General features: G+C 49.9%; 2 protein-coding genes across 2 annotated transcripts; one reads left to right on the forward strand and one right to left on the reverse strand.

Moving 5' to 3' along the window:
* Positions 1–1711: 1711 nt before the first annotated feature.
* Rnf39 (ring finger protein 39) lies at positions 1712–7256 on the forward strand. Its single transcript, XM_028785451.1, has 4 exons — positions 1712–2244; positions 3992–4014; positions 4239–4330; positions 5896–7256. The coding sequence occupies exons 1-4, from the start codon at positions 1882–1884 to the stop codon at positions 6474–6476; spliced, it is 1059 nt and encodes a 352-aa protein (XP_028641284.1). The 5' UTR covers positions 1712–1881; the 3' UTR covers positions 6477–7256.
* On the reverse strand, positions 7197–10653 carry Ppp1r11 (protein phosphatase 1 regulatory inhibitor subunit 11). The gene is made up of 3 exons (XM_028785452.1): positions 10387–10653; positions 8788–8896; positions 7197–8430 (listed from the first exon to the last, which is right to left on the reverse strand). The coding sequence occupies exons 1-3, from the start codon at positions 10453–10455 to the stop codon at positions 8228–8230; spliced, it is 381 nt and encodes a 126-aa protein (XP_028641285.1). The 5' UTR covers positions 10456–10653; the 3' UTR covers positions 7197–8227.
* Positions 10654–12256: the final 1603 nt, after the last annotated feature.

The raw sequence follows: 12256 nt of genomic DNA on the forward strand, positions 1-12256 counted from the left end.
TTTTTTGTTTTTTTTTTTTTTTAGATGGAATGGTGCTTATTTTTTGAGAGAGTTTCACATGTAGCCCAAGTTGGCGTGGAACTCTCGGCAATCCTTTTGCCTCATGCTCCCGAGTCCTGGGATTGCAAGGATGCACCATCATACCCAGCCTCATATTTTGCCGGTGTGTGCTGACGTTTGTATTTGTTTTCGGAGGTTTGTTTATCATGGAGTCACATTCAAGTGCCTCTCTAGTAACTGTGGGGGAGGAAGAAGGGTGCCTGGAGGGGGTGTCTAATAAAGTGCTGCTGCTCTGTAAAGCCCCGATGCCTTGTTTTGTTATTATCATCAACAATAAAACTAATGACAAGGTCCATCTCTGGATGTTTTGGTTGAGTATGTTCTGCTGTCCCTCAACAATCTCCTGATGTTCAGTGTTATGAGACTACTGGGATATGTTTGTGATGCCTGTACTGTGTCAGTGTATCTATCTATCTATAGGCTTGTGCACACAGGAGTTGGGCGCCAATGATCATGATACATATGCAACAGTGTATGTGGTCACATGTGGAGACAAACGGAAGCTTTTTCAGAAATTCCCAAATGTACCTAGGCAGAAAGGCTTGGAAAAGAGAAAGGGGAGCTAGGAAGAGGAGAGAACAGGAAGAAAGAGAGGAGAGGAGGAAGAGATGGTGATAGAGGTGAGAGAGGGATAAAAGGATAGATCAGAAATGAAGGCAGAAGGGAGCTCCCAGGACCTGCCATTTAAATTTAAAATAAACAAACACGTAAGTTGATTCCCTTAATGGGAATCTCTGGGCCTCTGAGATTAGTTGAAATAGGTAATTGTCAGGTACAAAGAAAGAGGGAACAAGAAAGTTGAAAATAAGAACACCAAGGAAGCCGGGCAGTGGTGGCGCATGCCTTTGATCCCAGCACTTGGGAGGCAGAGGCAGGTGAATTTCTGAGTTCGAGGCCAGCCTGGTCTACAGAGTAAGTTCCAGGACAACCAGGGCTATACAGAGAAACCCGGTCTTGAAAAACAACAACAAAAAACAAAAATCAAAACAAACAAACAAAAACCAAAACAAACAAAAGAACACAAAGGAAAAGCATAGAGAAAATGGAAACAAGGCAGGGGTGGTGGTGGAAATGAAAGAGGATGCAGAGTCTGAACTTGAGAGGCACGAGTGTGTAGGCGCCCGCTTCCAGCTCTTCTCCCAAAGCCTGCGTGTCCCCAGACCTTAATAGGCAAGGCAGGAAGATGGAAGGCAGAGAGGCGCCAGGAGTGACAACCACAGCCAACACTCAGAGGCCTGCCAAAGCCACACAGTCCAGGACCCAAGCTTCCGGGCCCCCAACCCGAGATGTAGGTGTGCCAGCCACCTGGGATGACTCATGCCCTGGCAATGTGGGCACACATGCCAAGAGCGAGTCTGGGCATCCTGCCCACCAAAAGCACACCACGGGCCTAAGGGGGAGATTCATGCTCTTCAGGGACTCACTTACAGGGGCTACCAAACCCAACAGTTCTACTTTGCCAACTGCGCATGCCCTGGTGCTCACCTCCTAGGTTATAGAACCTAGGTGTCTCAGTCTCCACACCCTGCTCCCCCAAACCCTACTAGGGAAGCGGGAGAACCAGATGAGGCATTACGCAAGGTCTGCTGTTTACCTCCTGCACGGGGCCTCCTCCCTCCCTATAAAATCTGAAGTGGTGAGGAGACGCTCTGAGTCCGACCTGAGTAGCCAAGGCAGCCAGGGAGAGGGGTAGATAGGAGGTGCGAAGTGAATGAGGGAGGTGCAGCAAGGGGCGTCAAGTCAGCACGCAGCGGGCGTGGTCCGCCACTTGCGAGCTCGGGGACGGCTGCGGACTAGGGTGCGTAGGGACCCCTGCTTTCCATGGAGACTCCCGAGCTGGGCCCGGGGTTGGTGGAGCGTCTGGAGCAGCTGGCGACGTGTCCGCTGTGCGGGGGCCCCTTCGAGGACCCAGTCCTGCTGGCGTGCGAGCACAGCTTCTGCCGTGCGTGCTTGGCGCGCTGCTGGGGGGGCCCGGCGGCGCCCGGCTCGGAGGCGGCGCCCCCTTCCTGCCCCTGCTGTGGCCAGCCGTGCCCCAGACGCAGCCTGAGGTCCAACGTGCGACTGGCAGTGGAGGTGCGCATCAGCCGTGGGCTGCGTGAGAAACTGGCAGAGCCCGGAGCCCGGGCCGGGAGACGACGTGGCGGCCGCATCCCCACTATGGGTTGCCTGGATCCCCACGGAGAGGTAAGGCGGTCCGCCTTCTCGGGTTCTGGTTGTTGGTGAATAAGAGGTTTGTGGGTGTCCTAGCAAAGGTGGGAGCCATGCTTTTCTCTCTGAAGCCCTAATGGAAATGTAGGTAGCAGACAGCTTGGCACCAGGAAAGCGGAGGCAGGAGGATTGCTCAAGTTCAGTTTGGTAGACATAGCGAGTTCCAGTACAGAAATGGCTACATAGAAAAGAAAGAAATTTCAAATAAGAATTTTAAGAAAGGGAGAGAGAAGGGGAAGGGGAGGGAGGGAGAAAGACTGGCCAAGTAGTTTGAGAAAGGGAGGTAGGACAGGCTCGAAGGAGCTGACACTCGGTAGGGGGGCGGGGGAGGAGAAGGAGGTTGGATAGAGCCTTGTCAGAGATGGAGGGAAGAGGTTGTAGAGGCAGAAACATGCTAGTGGCAGTTAGAACGCGGAGCCCCCTAGAGATCTCAGAAGCCTCTTGCAGAGCCGGGATGGGAGCCAGAAAGGGGAGTGGGGTGCAGACACCCGGGTTAGGTAAAGGAGGAGCCCATTGAGGGTGGAGATTAGGACCGAATGAACAGAGAATCACTGGTTGGCCAAGGTTGACACTGGGTGCAGAAAAAGCAGTTGAGGGATGGGAAATTAGGAGAATTAGGAGACTAGCGCAAGTGTGTGCGTGTGTGTGTGTGTGTGTGTGTGTGTGTGTGTGTGTCAAATCCAAATGCCTTCCCCTAACAAGCGCTAGCCGAACTGTGGGTTGTTATTGTTCTCAGCTCCTCCCAGATCCCCAGGCACAGGCGGAAACAGGTGGAGGCTAGGTCCGGGTGAACAGCTGGCAGGCCTCTTGCTAGTCTCCACGTTGCAGCCATAAAGTTTTCCGCTAGGCCCTCCCTGAGCCCCTTAGACATCAACCACTCCTATTCCTGGGGTACCTCAAGACCATCCGTCTGGCTTATTTTTCCCCTTAGCAGCCCTCCTATCCTGGGTCTGACTTCCGCCCTTTGAAGGCTTCACAGACCTAATTAGTCTAGGTGTAATTGCCATCCTCTCTTCTTCCTGCCATACTGGCCTTCCCGGCCATCCTCTCCGGGTATCAGAAAAGAGGAATGGAGGAAACCCAGTGTTTAAAGGGGTAGGGAATCCAGCGCCCTCTTCCGGCTGCTAATGGTTCTTTACGAAATCTATAGGGCCTCTTGGGACACTTCTGAGTTCAGGGGCCTGAGGGTACAGAGACATAATAAAACAAAGAGCCCAATAAACGCCACTTAGCTTTTAAGACAAGAAGGAGAGCAGCTTTATTGTTAGGCTTTTATATCATAACTCTTAGCTCAAGGAATATGGGTGCGTGTCCCCTTTTTGTGGTGAAGGGGTGGACATTTGTCTGGAATACACTCCGGAAACTAAAGAAGGATAACACTACTGAAAGAGAGCGTGAGCCTTGGGGAGATTAAACAAGAGGTGAGAAGTAGCGATGTTGAGGTTGTGGAAGGATGGAGAAGGCATGTAACAATTTGGATGAAACTAGGAGCTTGAGGAGAAAGTGATTTTGGAGTAGGCAGATGTAAAGGGCATGAAAGAAGAGGGGAGAACCAAAAAGAAAAAGCAGAGCAGGCAGGGATGTTGCCGGGGGAGGGGGGGGCGGGTAGGGGAGATGGTTTTAAAAGGTGGGAGGGTATCAAGCAGTCAGAGCTCACCTGAGGAAGAGGGGAAGATGCCCCAAAGTAATAACTCACACCCGTGTTTTCTTCTGCCCATACCAGGATATGAGGAAGACATGGAGACGGTGAGTTCCATTTTTGTTTATTTTTATCTTTTCACTACTTACGGCCATAGCCATGACCTTCTCTCCAGGCTGGTATCTTTACCTCCACTTAGCAACAGGGTTTACGGAGTGTAGCCCCGCCTGTTTCTGTGAAAAGTGAGTGGGTTAGGAGTCAGGATCATCAGACATAGCATCAAAAAGACGACAGGATGCTAATAACTTCCTGACCCTTCACGTCTCTCCAGATTTGATGTCCCAGCACCCAAGTCATCTCACTCAGAGGAGGATCTCCCTGAAGATTACCCCGTGGTAAAAAACATGCTTCACAGGCTGACAGGTGAGGAGGGGAGGGAGTGGATCATAATCTATGCTCTGTTTGTTCACTCTTAGTTCTCGAAAATGCTCAAGTCCCCTTTGGTATCAGTTTTGACTTCCTACAGCCGAAATAATGAAGTGCCACAAGTAAGTGGCTTCAACAGCCACCATCCGTACTTCAAAGTCTAGAGATAGAAGTCTGAGGGCTAAGGAGAAATCTCTCTCTCTCTTGGCTTCTGGAAGTCTCAGCACTTCCTTGGTCCACAGGTGGCCTTACCTGGGCTTCCTATTAGGTAACTAACTGTCTCTGTGTGCAAGTGTCTCCTCTCCCTTTTAAACTAGAAGTCATTCTGCATCAGGGCCCACTGTAATAATCTCATTTTTTTTTTTACTTGATTACCTTTGTGAAAATTCTTTTCCCTGCGTAAGGTAGATTCAGAAAATTGGGGAACAAAATTGACACCCCAGCCCTTTTAAAGAATGACTTTCTATGTATCCCAGGCTGGCATGGACCTCTAATCCCCCTGTCTTTGCCTTTAATGTGCTGAGGCTATGCATATGTAACTCCACGTCTGGACAGGAGGCACAGTGTAACTCAGAACAATATCCTTAATTCCTCAGATCTCAGCCACGTTCCCTCATGCTTTTATGTACCTCCAGACAGTACAAGATCTCTCTGAGGAATCCCTGCTTCCACTCCTCCCATTCTTGGAAAGGAGTCAGGACTCCAGCATCTCCTCTACCCATTCTGTGTGCATTCCCAAGGTAGCTCTCCAGATGTTCCTCCCCTTAGTCACCCTTCCATCTCATCTAATCCAAATTGCTTCTAGCTCCTAATCCAGAATTATTTCCTTAAAGCACCCCATACCTACAAGGCCAGTGACTCTTTCTGGTCCCTTAGGCAATCTCTGTATTTCCTCTGACAACATCTCTTATAGAAATGGGCCTGTCCTGTGAAGGTGAATGGGCTGGTTTTACTGGATACCTTGGATTCCTCCCTTTGCCCTTCCTTTAGTCACTCTGGTTCCTATCAGGTATCAGTCTCTCTTTAGGTATCAGTTTCTCTCAGTAGTCTTGCTGACCGGGCTTCCGTACCCCACCCAGATGCCGAAGATTCAAGGTTTTTGCTTTGTGTCCTTGTTGACACAGGGTAGTCCTAACTGGCCTGGAACTTGCTATACAGGCTGGCCTCGAACTCACAGAGTTCTGCCCTCTTTGCCTCCCAAGTGTTGGGATTAAAGCCACCACAGTCCAGTCAGTTTGCAGATTCAAGCATTAGTCCTCGTTCTCCCTAGAAGTCCCATCAGCCATTCTTCTTCCGCTAACACCACAAACCATCCTCCCCTCAGGTCTCCACACTGGGTTCCTTAACCAGCATGGTTCTTGTCCAAGTCCAGTTTAAAGAAAGTGGTGCATCAGGGCACAAAGTGGCTCTGTGTCTTAGTCTCTTCCGATCCCGGTCGCCCTTTGAGCTGCGAGGGGACTCAAGGACGTCTTCTAAGTACCCTCGATACCTCTTCTCCACCCTTCTCTCTCTGGACTTAAAAAATTTCTCATGTGATGTTCCTCCTGTGTCCTCTTCTGCAGCTGACCTGACGCTCGATCCTCGAACTGCACACCGTGATCTGCTCATCTCTTCTGACTACCGCGGCGTGAGTCTGGCTCCACCCGGAACGCCTGCGCCGCTGGACAGCCCGGCGCGCTTCGATCAGCTCCTGGCCGTGCTGGGTGCTCAGGGATTCGCGTCAGGCCGCCACTGCTGGGAGGTGGAGACCGCGGAAAGCGAGTCCTTCAGAGACTCTACAGCGAAGGATGAGAACGCAGGAAAGAGCTGCTACGCCGTGGGCGCTGCCGGGGAGTCCGTGACGCGCAAGGGCCTCATCAAGCTGTGCCCATCCGAGGCTATATGGGCCGTGGAGGGCCGCGGCGGCCGCTTGTGGGCGCTCACGGCCCCAGAGCCCACTCTGCTAGGTGGCGCCAATCCCCCGCCACAGCGCATTCGCGTGGACTTGGACTGGGAGCGGGGTCGTGTGGCCTTCTATGACGGCCGCTCATTGGACTTGCTCTTCGCCTTCCAGGCGCCGGGCCCGCTCGGGGAGCGTGTCTTCCCGCTGCTCTGCACTTGTAACCCCCGCGCCCCGCTGCGTATCGTACCAGGAGAAGCCTGAGTCTCAGGTCTCTAGCTCCTACCCTAGCCTAGATGGCCTCGAGGCTACTTCTGTCAGGTTCAGAAATCCCCATCTATTTCAGTGATCTTGTCTGTGCACCAATCAGAGCAGGAGTATTAATAAGCACCCTTTGCTCACTCACATTCTTTCTCCCAAATCAAAACCTCAACTGGCTTGTACATCCGTACCTTTAAGCCAGTCTAGTCCTGAGTCTCTATTACCTAAGACCTTTTTCTTGAGTCCTCTTTCTGTACCATTCTAGGCCAGGATAAAGAGGCTCTCTCTGATTGTACTACCAGTGTTTGGAAACAGTCCTAATTTACCTCCAATCCCAAAATGCTCAGGGCATACAGGAAGGCTGGAGCTTCCTGCTCATTTCCACTCTGATTCTCCTCAAAAAAAAAAAAAAAAAAAAAAAAAAAAAAGTCCTCCTAAAATAAGACAACTCGTAGCCTAAGCCACTCAGCTCAAACCTGAAGCCTAAAACATAAATTTTTGAGATGTGTATGCAAGCTAGTCTACACTCTACCTTCCATTTATGACTGTTTCCTATGCACGTGGCCTTTTTTCCATTGAACACCCTCTTGGAAGTTTATCTTGCACATAAAAGAACGAATGGTGCTACCTCCCTTCTTGACCCGGGAGCAACTCAGGCATCCCAAACATACTGTATAGTCTCCCCTCCTTCCCTTGTGTATAAATGGGCCTGTATTTAACACATTGTGCAATGTTGGGTTATTTATTTTGTGCATCTGTGGCAATAAATGAGATCTAAGTGGTGCTGTGGGTTTTGCTGATCTCTGTACTGTGCACAGCTAGAGGCCAAGAGGACAATACCCAGATCCCAGCACCAGTGGGGGAGGGCTGAGAGAGAGAGAGAGAGAGAGAGAGAGAGAGAGAGAGAGAGAGAGAGCAAGACACCTGGGTTGGCAGACACCAAAGCCTAGGAAGGAAAGGGTAGGAGTGTACTGCAGGGGCCTGTCTCCTCATCTTTTTGCTTTCTCCCTCTTCCCCTTTAGGGACTCAAGCCCCTAAGACACCAATGCTGAAGCTCAAAGATTAAAGGCTGGGAAAATCATTGGCTCTAAGTCAGTGGTCACAGCCAGCTTTGTCAGAAATGTTATATTCAGGACATGACTATTTTTGGTTCCACTTCCCATTAGAGGTGTGAATGACAAAGACCTCTCCTGACTCCTTTGGAAGGCCAGAAGGGGTAAGAGGAGCAGAAGGGCCAGGGAGCCCTATGGTCTTATATCCCATAGGCAAGAACCTAAGATTTAGGAAAACTGCGTCAGGGGAGGAACCATAAGCCAGGATTAATACGCAGAGCCGGCCGGGGTGCAAGATTGCCTGGAATCTGATTGGGGCCCTGGCAGTGAAAGCTGGGACCGTTGAAAACCCAGTTGAAGTGCTTGGGACTCAAGCTGAGGGTGCAGGTGGCCAAGGTAACTGGATCCCAGGACAGGTAGTTTGGCAGTGAGAACAAAAGGGGATAGCCTCGGACCACAATGCCTGGATCCCAGGCATGGGGGCAAACTGTGGGGAAGACGGGGCTGAGAGAACCCAGAAGCTTGGGTTCTGGAACAGCAGCAAGTCAGAATTCCAGGATCTGTATCCACTCTCCTCTTCCTCTTCTCTATCAGGCAGGAGAGGGAAGAAGGGGGCAGGAGAAGGGACCAGGCCATGGGTTGAGTCCCCATGTCAGATGGATACATTTGGGGCCAGGCAGACACATGAGTGGTGAGAGGGATTTAGTGCTGCATAGGTCCTGGAGGGGGCTGAGAGGGATCAGGAGGCTGTGGGGGAGTGGTTGGGGTGGGTCCCGGGGTTGTGGGACGCCGTCCTTTGCGGTGACCCCGTACACAGTGCGTATGACCACAGCCCTCGTCTTCATCCTCATCGCTCTCCGTGGAGCTCTCACCAAAGGCCCGAGGTTTCTCATAAATACAGCAGCCTGGATAGGGAGGGAGGAAGCCAGTTAAGGAGGATGAAGAACACAGCGTTCAGTCAGTTTCGTTTCCACCCGATCTGTGTGAAAACCCTCTCCCAACCACTGTCTCCTCCTACTTTCTTGGAATCCAGCTGCTTTAGCCTCCTCCCCCAGGAACTCAGGTACCCATGGCTCTTGCCTCTTCAGAGAGTCGAAGGCACCTGCCTCCCATTCGGCCATGGCTTGCCCCCACCTCCACCCCCAGGCCTTGGTACCACATAGTTTTACACCCACTCGTTTTTCCTTTCCAACCGAGAACTCGAGAGAGCTGTAAAGCCTTAGAGAGACGGTGGCCAGGGACGTTGGACCACCCACACTCACATTTCGATGAGCGGCGCCCCATATGCTCATTGTCCACAGTGTCACTCGACCACTCCACCTTCTTCTCTGGCTTCCGTTTCCGAAGTTTAATGGTTAGGCTCCGATTCTCCTGTAAAGTTAAAGAGGTGTGGGTCCATCTGGCTCACTTCCTCTAGGCTTTTCCTATTTCCCATGGAACTTCCTCTTTTGTCTTCCCTGACTCAGTCAGTAACATGCACCATGCCCCTGGAGGGGCCAGGGTGCTGGGAGTCAACACAGGACAGCATTTAGCTTGTTTGTGGGGATTACAGATTCCTGTTCTCTCAATAACCAACAGTATGCAAAGAAAACAATTCTTAATCTAAGGAAGGTGCCAGCAAATCTGCAAAGTAAGACACATTTCTCCCTTTTCATCTTTCTTCTTCATTACCCTTGGTGGTATGAATATAGGAATGTTATTTTCTCCCTTTCCTGTGACTGGTCTTTGATCTCTCTTCTCCACATCTCTTATTCATGTTTTCTCTAAAGAGATTGAGGCATGTAATCTCAGCACTTAGGAGCCTGAGACGGCCTCTGCAACATGGTAGAGCTTTTTTCTCAAGGGGGAAAAAAAAGTAGGGATGGGGGGAGGGGAAACATCTCTGTTGGTAAAGCTCTTTTCTTGCAAGCATGAAGACCTGAGTTGATCGCCCAAATCCAAGGGAACAAAACCAACAACAAAAAGTCAGATGTGGTGGTGGTAGTACATGTTTGTAATTCCAGTATTGGAGAGGTGGAAAAAAAAGCAGATAGATCTCTTGCTAGCCAGCATAGCCTATTTGGTCATCTCCAGGAAAAATTATTCTATATCAAAAATAAATAAATAAATAAAGACCATGTCTGAAAAAAAATCTGAGGTTGACTTCAGATCTACACTCTCTCACACACACACATCAAAATAAAGCAAATATCCAAAACCCTCCTACCAAAAAAAAAAAAAAGCCTTTATTCTTTCTTCTCTCATCTTCAAGCCCAGGGCCACCTAATCCTATCCACTTATTAACATTCTGGCATCTCTGGTAATAATTACTAAACTACTAAGCTCCTTCAACCCGGATATTATTAAACCCAACGCATCTTTCTTCCTTTGAAAGCAATTTGGTTTTTTTGCAAAAGTTGTTTGCTCATTTGCTTTTTTCCTCTCTGATCTGCCAAAACACTACCTTCACCTTATTTTCTTGTTCCCTCATTCCCTCTGCTTTAACACGCACCCATTCCATGACTACTGGTAAGCACTAATGCTAAGTACTCGTTCTGTACGTTTGCCTCCAAAACCATGCTTTCTCAAATGGCGTTTCACTTTCTCCCAGTACCTTCCTCGCTCCTTAACCCAGTTTCCGTTTATTACGTACACAGACCACCACCCCAAGCCGTAACACCTATACTCCAATTGTAACTGCGGATTAAACAATCCTTGACCAGTCACTTGGACCATTTGAGCCGCTCCAAGCATTTCTAGTTCCTTGAGATTTTCCCAACAAGAGTAAACCCCGCATGTCCCAGATCCCAAACCCACCAACTTTCCAAATTCCCATCCCCCTCCCAGACCCCTAAATTGCCCCCCCTGCCCGCCTTTCTCACGGGCTCGGTTGTCACGGTAACCGTTGTCTCAGTGACGGTCTCACTCATCCCGGCCCCTGCCTCCGCCATGGCTAAAAGCTAGGAAGCGGGATGAGACACCCTTCCCTTTTTCTGCGCCTCTGAGATCTAAGAGAACCGGTACACGATTCGGAGTAGAGGCCAGGATGCCCTGGCTTCTTAATCTCCCTTACTCCTCCTGGGCCTCTGCTTCCCCACCTCTGGGGAAAACCTGTCCAACTCCACTTCCGGCCTTTCACTTCCGGGTATGACGCACCCTGCAGAACACAGTTTTCCCTTCCCTACCACCGCTTGGGCTAAAGCAGGCGTCGCCAGATTAGTTCCGCCGTAATGCAGTAGTGCGCAGACGCCGAGGTGGGCCGAAGTGATGTCATTGTGGGGTGGGGCGGAAGGCTCAGGGCCTAAGTTCGTTGGCGGGTCAATTTGGGGCCGCCGGACAAAGAGGGTGCTTTGTGTGTCCTTACCCTATCTACTGTACCCTTAAGCCTGGGTGAAAAAAAATAGGTGGGACAGGGACCCCATCTCGGCCAAATTCCATTTTATTATTCTGTCGAGAAACGGTTTTCCAGTAGCAGGAAATGCACTGGGTTTTAGTCGTCTCCCTGTTTGTTGATATCCCATTGAGGGTACACTAGACCTGGACTTTTTTGCCCGTAGTAGGCCCTAAGATTTAAGTGTGAAACACCTAGACTGCCATTTAGCTCCCAGTGTGAGGAATGCAAAGGCTAGATGCAGGGGACAGAGTAACAAATTCAAATCCATCTGGTTAAATTTTGTTGAATCTCTCCACTACCCATCCCAAAACACCAGTTTTTGTTTTCTTACAATGAGAAACTAGATTTAGATAAGATATATGTATATGTGTGCTTTTTTTTTTTATTGGCCATGTGATGGTTTACATTTAGGCTTACTATGCTTGAGACCAAACCGGGGGTAGGGGTGGGGGAAGCCTCTAATTTGTAAGGTCCTAGCTTGTACAAACTATCCTGGCAGCCCACCTATCTTTTTTACCAGATATTGAAGACTAATTTTTTTTTCTTTCCAAATAGGGTTTCTTTGTGTAGCCCTGGCCCTCTTGAAACTTGCTCTGTAAACCAGGGTGGTCTCAAACTTAGAAATTCACCTGTTTATGCTTCCCTAAGTGCTGGGATTAAAGACTATCACCACCACCCAACAATTATTTTTTTTTATTTAGTTTTTTTTTCCTTATCTGTTTTACATCCTGCTCACTGCCCCCCCCTCCCGGGCACTCCCTCCCATAATCCTTCCCCCATCCCCTTCTCTTCTGAGCTGGTGGGGTCTCCCTAGGTATCATCCTCCCCACCCTGACACTTCAAGTCTCTAGGACGCTAGGTGATTCCTCTCCGACTGAGGCTAGACAAGGCAGCCCAGCTAGAAGAACCTATTCCACGTACAGGCAACAGCTTTTGGAATTGTCCCTGCTCCAGTTGTTTGGGACCCAGATGCTGCACATCTGCTACATATGTGGGGGGAGGCCTAGGTCCAGCCCATGTATGTTCTTTGCTTGGTGGTTCAGATTCTAAGAGCCGTAAGGGTCCAGGTTAGTTGACTCAGTTGGTCTTCCTGTGGAGTTCTTATTCCCTTCGGGGCTTGAAATCCTTCCTCCTATTCTTCCATAAGAGTATCCAAGTTCCATCTATTGTTTGGCTTTGGAGATCTGCATGAGTCAGCAGCTGGGTGGGGCCTCTCAGAGGAGAACATCACTTGTACTCGCATATAAGTGGATATTAGCCACAAAATACAGGAACCATGTTACACTCCACAGACCCAAAAAAGCTAAACAAGAAGGCCCAAGTGAGGAAGCTTGAATCTCACTCAGAAGGGGGAATAG

Source organism: Grammomys surdaster, unplaced genomic scaffold (genome assembly GCF_004785775.1).
Source record: "Grammomys surdaster isolate TR1022 unplaced genomic scaffold, NIH_TR_1.0 125231, whole genome shotgun sequence".
NCBI classification, from domain to species: Eukaryota; Metazoa; Chordata; class Mammalia; order Rodentia; family Muridae; genus Grammomys; species Grammomys surdaster.